Below are 7,719 nucleotides of genomic sequence, written 5' to 3' on the forward strand. Positions count from 1 at the left end.
AATTTTATAAAAGAAAAGTAAATGTAGCTCTCATAAATTCTGAATACGACTATATAATTGTTTAATGTTGACAATTTGCTCTATTAATTGTCCTTTTATTTAATTTTATCATTAATTGTTAAAATATGCCCTAGTCTTTACTAGACAAAAACATACAACACAACCGTTGGGAAAAATGGGATTTAGGATTTGTCCTTTTCTTTTTGTTTCATTTCAAGGCTCATCAATTGCCAAGATTATAACAAATATGTTTAAAGAGAACAAAAAATGAAGATTATTATAATCTCGGGTGCAAAACAGAAGAGATGAGCAAAGAAAAAGGAGCTCCAATCATGTTCTAGAAACAAACCACACTTCTACTGGTCCCATTTTGTCCTTTTCTTAGAATACTGTGTTTTAGCAATTAGAAGTGTTTGGATGAAACTTCGTTGAGTGTGGGGCAGGGATGTCAAAACGGGACAAGTAAAAGGTTTCCCTGGCCATTCCGCCTTTAAAATAGTATAACAAAAACTAAAGGATAAAAGGCCAATTTCACATCCACCAGAGGTTCTACTTCAAAGAATTGAAAGGCCTTGAATAAGACTATAAATTTCCAATGAACAATTTCATTCGGCAGAATTTTTCTTTACTTTAGCTTATGAACTGAGTTTTCCAAATGATCAAAGGCATTTTAAAAACTCACTACTCACAGAAATCAAGAATGTAAAAAGATATGTGGGCAAGTTGGCCAATAATCGCGCCCTCTAATGTACAGCTTGTCTTGCCAATGACAGATTATTCGCCTGCAGATACTACCGAGACTCCACCAGCACATACAATGGCTTGCCATTCAACTGCTCCTTACCCTGCAACAACTAGTAAGTTATTTCAAGGAATAACACAAGATAGAAAACAAAGACAAGCGTTAAGACTAAAATATGCTTTTCTAGCTTCCCCGGTATAAATAAATGGACGAATCATCCATCCTGAGGAAGTTACCATAACTTTGGCACTCACTTTGTTATTGCTAAAGCAAAATAACTTCTACTAGAAAGATAGGTTTTGGTACTTCACTATTCACCAACTTGCTAAGCAGTGTGGAAAGATAGGCAGTTAGTTGATGAGTAATTCTGATCTAATCTTTGCCAAGATCTTTCCATAAGAGAATTTTTGGCAAGGAAATTCATGCCTAATCAGATGGTCTTGACTATTTCACATTGTAACCTGATGATCAAGAAAGTCCTATTTTCAAAACCAACAGAAGAAGAGCAGAAAGAGCATAAGATGCACCTTTAAATCCGGTATTCCAATCACACACGCACATTCAACCACTTCTGCTTCAGCACGCTCTGTGAAACAACATTTGATTCAACAAGTTGCATCTGTTATAGAGACTAATAGCCATATAAATAGAGCATGATAAATTGTTACTACAAAGCATAGGGCATTTTTGCATGTGAAGATACGATTCCCCAAGAATATTTATCATGAGAAGATGAACACATTATATGATATCGAACCATCTACAATGTGCATGTAGTTTTGAGTTAATAAGCACAAACCTTTACCAACAGTATGTGCCAGAACAGCTATAATTAAAGAGAAACCAGAGCTGGCAGCTGGGGATGTCATAATGTAGTTTTGCTCAGCAGAAATTATTATACTATATGACGTCACCTCTTTATGTCAAAATCACTTATTCCTTAATGCTAATCCCAGCAGAAAATACAATCCTAAATTTGATATACAAAGCATTAATATTGATGTCAAATTTCTCAGTAATTTAACCTTCTATTTCTACAGCATATCTGGCACATGCTATAAGATGAAGCATCAACCAATTTTATGCTCTATGCCTCTTCAGGAATGCAGAACAAAAACTGAGCACAAAGTTACTAGTCTCCTCCTAGCTATGATGCCATTATGTGCTGCACATTTCGGATCATATAACAGGATGCTGCTATTAACCTAAACACCGCCTCAGGGGTATATCATATAGAATAAGACGAGGAAACGGTAAATTAGAAAACAAAGAACTGCCAATAAAAGGACTTGCACGGTTTTTCAGCTTTTTAGTATTTGTTGCTTTTAATAAACTGACAGCAGTAAGCATAAACGATGGCGATTCAAGTGGTGAATAAAACATTCACCAACTAGAATTAAGCAGCTGAAGCACCATGTAGACCGAAAATTGCCTAGCGATATCTTGCTCTGATGCTATTGCGTTACTTAGTTACATATTCCGGAGCATATGTACAAATTATTGTTCCATTGTGCAAATATGTTCGAACAAGTGTCAAATGCCATGGAAGGTTCCTGGACTAAAGCTCTATCCACATAAAGGGAATCATAACAAGGTTTACCAAGTAAATTCATAGCTGCACGAAGAGTGCCACCAGTAGCAATCAGATCATCAACCACCAAAGCACGCTCACCGGCTTCTACTGCTCCAATATGCATCTCAAGACAATCACTTCCGTATTCCAAGTCATACTCTTGTTTAAAAACTTCACCTGCAGACATTTAAAGTCACAGTAACATTGAGAAATTGAGATAATAATTAGCGGTGTCAAAAGAACGACACTCATACTGAACGAATATGATGAGCTCACAGTTTTCAGAAGCATTCTTCAATATATGAGAGAGAGCGAGAGAAGAATTATGGGTTATCTACAACATTGTCTCAGTAATATGACATGCATTTGGAACTATATCAAAAGAGAAGCTTAATAAACACTGCACAAGCTGGCCCCCAGGGCTTAAGTCTAGTAGTAAGAGCGCAACATGTGATAGGCCTATGCGCACGTCATGGGTTCGAAATCTTCTGCAGACAAAAGCTTGGTATTTAAATACAGAGCCGTTTCGAACCATGCACCACTGGCCCTTGGGGATTTTTCAGTTATCAGAAAATGAAAAATAAAAATAAACACTGCACAAATTTAACAAGAGAATCATGTCTTTATTGAAAAAAACCAAGTTAGTGAATTACAAGTTAAAATGTGTACAAAGTCGAAAGTGGAATTCTTCCTCCTTCTTCCCCCTAAATGGGAAATAATATGAATCAAACATCAGGATGGGAAATAATATGAATCAAACATCAGGATTTAAATACTTACATAGCAGGATTCAAATTCTCGGAAATTGGTCGAGTAACTCTATTTACAGGGAAGGAAAAACATATATAAATGTGTTTGCAGAAAATGGTCCTTTTTTTAAAATTTAAGTTCAGGATGTGGTGGGTAGTAGCTTTTGAGCAGCCATAGTAGACACGAGGTCGACATTTATAGTTTCAAAACAATGTACTGATCAACGTGACTAACACACTTGGCCATCCGGTGCAGCTTACTCATTTGAATAGCAAAGTGCACACAACAAAAAGATATCATGATCCCAAAGAAAGTTGTTGCAGGATGAAAACATACCTGGCAATTTCTTTGGTTTTCTCAAAGGGACAAATTTTGCCCCTATCGCCAAAGCAATTGGTGGACCAAATATAAATCCTCGAGCTTCTATTCCTAGAGATATTGAAACAATAAAGTTGAAATCAAGTAAGCTATAAGATGATAAAAGAATAAATGTTTGCAAGTTACTCACTACAGCAGGATGGAATCTAATAGTATGGAAATACTACATGACAAAGGGCCACAGCGTTAGGACACTCAAAGATAAAACAATATATTAAAAGAAATGCTTCAGATTGAAATGCAAAGGAAAGGACGCAATGATAACTCAAGAATATGACAAAAGGAATTAAACATGTGATCGATACTCACAATCATCTACAGAAATTGATTATACAGAAAGGACATGTATAACATCCGAAAAAGCATAGTGAGCCAGTTGAGAAAAAACAACTAACAAACCTTTACTAATAAGAAGTAAAAGGTCATGAAGCAGTCATATGACCCTTGCTAGTTGTTACCAATCTCCACATATGGTTTTATTTTCCCCACATGCAGGATAGAGTAACGCACGTAAGGTAACATCAGAACCTTACCAGCAAGATTCTCTTCAAAAACGAGGAGGGGCTATACGTGTCCATAGAACATTAAGGTAAAGTCTCATTGTACCTTGAGATCTTTTCCTTGTTTATGCCAGCAAAATCACATCCCTAGTTTTTCCGGAAACTACAAAGTTCTTTCTTCTTTTTTTTTTTTTTTTTTGCTGATAGGTTACAAGTTCTTTGATGCAATATGCTCTCTAAACTAGCCAACCTGCAATTTTATAATGTTCAGATGCATGATTTCTACTTATAGTTCCTACTTTATCTGTAATCCATCTCTCATACTTCTTTTCTTCTTTTCCAAGGCACTATATGCTCTGATTAGGACACCAGCAATTTTTCAAATTGCCCTTTTTTTTTTTTTTTTTTTTTTGTATCCACATAGGCTTAACTTGTTCGCTATCTCTTCACCCTCTTTTAATCGTCTCATCCATATGGCCATACAGAACCAGAAAAAGAAGAACAATGAGGTTTAGAAGATAGTCCTATTGTAATACACGTGGTGGCGAGAAAAGAAAAAAAAGCGAATGCAGAAAAATCAAATGCCAAAAATCACCGTCTTTTCTATTTTTGCATGTAAATAAAATTCCACAACATCCACATGATTGGGAAGGTGGTAGGTGGAACCAGAAACAAGCCAGATCAGCTTAGGATTTCAAACTAGATGAGTAATGTATATAAATAACTATCATAGCCCAGACATAAGATCGTCAGTTTGGACTACCACAACAGTACAACCTAGACATGGTTTGGCCCGACTTAAAGATTCCAGGAACACATTGACATGGCTTTACGTAATAGCCTGATACACCAAGTAATGGGATATAGGGTGCGGCCAATGGTTGATAAAAATTACAAAATCACCAGAAACTCACAAATAATAAAATCAAGTAAGTTTTTATCTCTAAAATCATTATATCCAAAGATAAAGAAAAGGCAAAGAAAGATGGAGGAATGATAGACGACTCCCATATAATAACAGGATGCTATAATTAACGTATACACATAAAAAATAAAAAAAGCTTCAGCTTCATTGACTGAATGCACTGTCTAGCCATAAAAGAAATACCCTCGAACCTGCCATGAATATAATATTTAATAAAACCATCATGTTTGGTGAATTTCCTCACAATTTGATCACCAGTCAGCAACCTATTAACTTGTCCATCGACTCTGATATCACTTTAGAGTCAACTAGTATAGGACAAGGTGGTCCAGAAACATATGAAAAAGAAAAGTTATGAACAAGAAGCACACTGCTCATTTCCCATTTTACAAAGGCCATGAAGTCTGAGGGAATCATAGTATAGCTCACAACAACCATAATACATTATGCACCAATCACAGTGAAAAGGACAAAGAACCTACTCATTGTAATGGACTCTGTACTAATAAAGATTCCACCAAGAAATATCTTTGGCCATGATTAATAGCAAACAAAAGAGAGAGTGTTATTGTCTCATCCATTCAATAGTAGAACCAGGATTTTCATTAAGGGGTATCAAAATTTTAAAAAATAAATATACGAATATGTCAAGGGGATTCAATACATAGTATATATACATTAAGAAAAAATTACTTATCTAAACAATGTAATTTTCCGGCGAAGCTTGGAGCTATGTGGCTCCGCCACCGCATACATTGAGAGGAATATGGGAAAGACAAACTAAGACTCGAAATCAATTCAACTAGGAGTGAATATCCCTGTACAACATAAAGGGTGGAGGAAAAGGAATAGAGAACAGCAAAAGCTAATGGGTCCGCGCCCGTATTTCACCAATGTTATTTTTTTGGATGAAGTAAGTGGTATTAATCAAAGACATCAAGAAGATGCAAGAATTACAAGATATGGCCAATGTTATTATCCATTACCAACTACCATCTCCACCACCTAGGCCACCCCCTTAAGAACAATCTGAATGATTAATATTCCTTCTTCACACAAAGTCATCAATAACATTACCCACTAGCTACCTTCCCATAGTTAAATAACTCAATACTTAAATGACTTCAATAAAGAAAAAGATTAAATAGTAACTCCCACATTGCCAACAAAAGTATTTCAAAGGCCCCCACACAACACTGTAAGCACCACCACCCTCCAGATACAAACAAGAATAACCAAAATAGTACTATACACAAAATCAATACATGCATTACAAGTTCTTGGGTTATATGGGGACCACAAGAAATGCATATATATTAAATGAAAAGGATGGGGTTCTTTTTTTTTTTTTTTTTTTTTTTTTTTATAATCCATTTTTTTCTGGTAGTTGGAAACAATCTGTAGCTAAGAATGCGGAATAGTGCATACCAGCAACCACTGAGATGTTTTTGTCTTTGTAGCGCTCCACAAATAAATCAATTGTGTCTTTGAATGCTTTTGGATCCAGTAATAGAGTAGTTATGTCTTGGAACATTATCCCTGTATAAATTTAAACCCGTTCTTTAGCTCAAAAAGAAAAAAAAAATTACTAAATTACTACTTCCTCTGTACCAATTTATGTGACACGTGTTCATTTATCGAAAGTCAAACTTTTGATTTTGACGGTATATTCAGACATGCAAGCTTTGAAGTTTTTTCAGATAACATTTACATATTTGAAAACTTACTCAAAAAAATACTATAATTCACAATAATTGAAATGCATATAAAAAAAACCGTGGTCTTCGTTTGAATCTTGAAATTTTAAAGGTTCCACGTAAATTGGGATGGAGGGAGTAACATACAAAGTTAACAACAAAAATTAAAACTTTATCTAAATGGGTCGATTATATGAATCCTCAATATCAATTCCGCTCCATTTTTGACCAGTTTTTATGCTGTGTAAACATACATTAAAGAAAGTAAAAAAGATGGAGAAAGGACCTGGTTTAGGGAAATTAGGGACAACGCGAATTCTTGATTGTATAGCATGGATACGTGGATCTTGGTCTTTGCAAGCTGACATTGATCTTTTGATTACAAATAAATTTACTGAAGAAAATTAACAAGTTTTATATGTGTTTTTGGGGTTGTGTATAAAGGTCTGGCACTGAAGATTTTTGAGCGTTGGCAGAAAAAACGGCAGTGAAAGTGCAAGTAAAGAGGACAAAGCGAGGGAATGAAGAAAGGAGGAAAAGCTGTATTTATAGGAAGTGGCTTTTCAGTTTTTTGGGGTTAAAAAGAATGAAAAAACAAAATTGGGTTTTATTTGTTATCCATTTGATATTCATATTGGGTCTCGATTAATTCATAGTTGCACCGCGTAAAGCCTATTAACGGAGAATGCATTTGCGAGTCATTTCCACTTTTGCCCCTATTTTATACTGGTCTTTAATTTTTGCTCGTCAAATGGTAAGAGATCTAGCATAAGTTATACCAGATTCCTTAAACAACTTATGCCCCGAAAGGCATAAGTTCCATTTGAAGGGGAAAAAATAAAGACCAACCCATTTGAAGGGCAAACCGTGCAATTTTTGCACTTCAAAATTAAACTCATGCCTAGCATGATATAAGTTTTTTAAGGAAGAGAGGCATAATTAGTAGGGTATTATGATACGAAAATATAAATTTAAACCTCACGAAAAAAGTATTTGATTGAAAGGATAAAAATTAAAGATCAGCACAAAATAGAGGCAAAAGTGCAAATGACCTGCGCTGGCTGCTAGAATTTTTTTCTATTTACAAATCTTGTGAAAACTCTGATTAAAAATAAAAGAAATTCTTTTCATCCGACTACCCCCTTGACGGCTGA

The 7,719-nt window shown here is 35.2% G+C and overlaps 1 protein-coding gene across 2 annotated transcripts; it reads right to left on the reverse strand.

The window, feature by feature from the left end:
* Positions 1-529: 529 nt before the first annotated feature.
* On the reverse strand, positions 530-7,094 carry LOC132635102 (adenine phosphoribosyltransferase 3). Of its 2 annotated transcripts, none has more exons than XM_060351334.1 (6): positions 6,852-7,091; positions 6,297-6,407; positions 3,402-3,494; positions 2,343-2,492; positions 1,270-1,328; positions 530-845 (listed from the first exon to the last, which is right to left on the reverse strand). In XM_060351334.1, exons 1-6 carry the CDS (start codon positions 6,931-6,933, stop codon positions 792-794), a joined length of 549 nt encoding a protein of 182 aa, XP_060207317.1. In that variant the 5' UTR covers positions 6,934-7,091; the 3' UTR covers positions 530-791. The 2 variants fall into 2 exon arrangements, 1 of the variants encoding a protein (XP_060207317.1); XR_009580433.1 differs by having other exon boundaries at positions 755-845; positions 1,270-1,361; positions 6,852-7,094.
* Positions 7,095-7,719: the final 625 nt, after the last annotated feature.

Source organism: Lycium barbarum, chromosome 4, assembly GCF_019175385.1.
Source record: "Lycium barbarum isolate Lr01 chromosome 4, ASM1917538v2, whole genome shotgun sequence".
NCBI lineage: Eukaryota > Viridiplantae > Streptophyta > Magnoliopsida > Solanales > Solanaceae > Lycium > Lycium barbarum.

What these genes read in the sequence shown, in the direction of transcription:
- LOC132635102 (XM_060351334.1), bottom strand. Translation starts at nt 6,933, where the DNA reads ATGTCAGCTTGCAAAGACCAAGATCCACGTATCCATGCTATACAATCA. An exon ending in AAACATCTCAGTGGTTGCTG is followed by an intron (nt 3,495 to 6,296) that starts GTATGCACTATT and finishes CAATATCTCTAG; the next exon opens with GAATAGAAGCTCGAGGATTT. An exon ending in TTGGAATACCGGATTTAAAG is followed by an intron (nt 846 to 1,269) that starts GTGCATCTTATG and finishes TAGTTGTTGCAG; the next exon opens with GGTAAGGAGCAGTTGAATGG.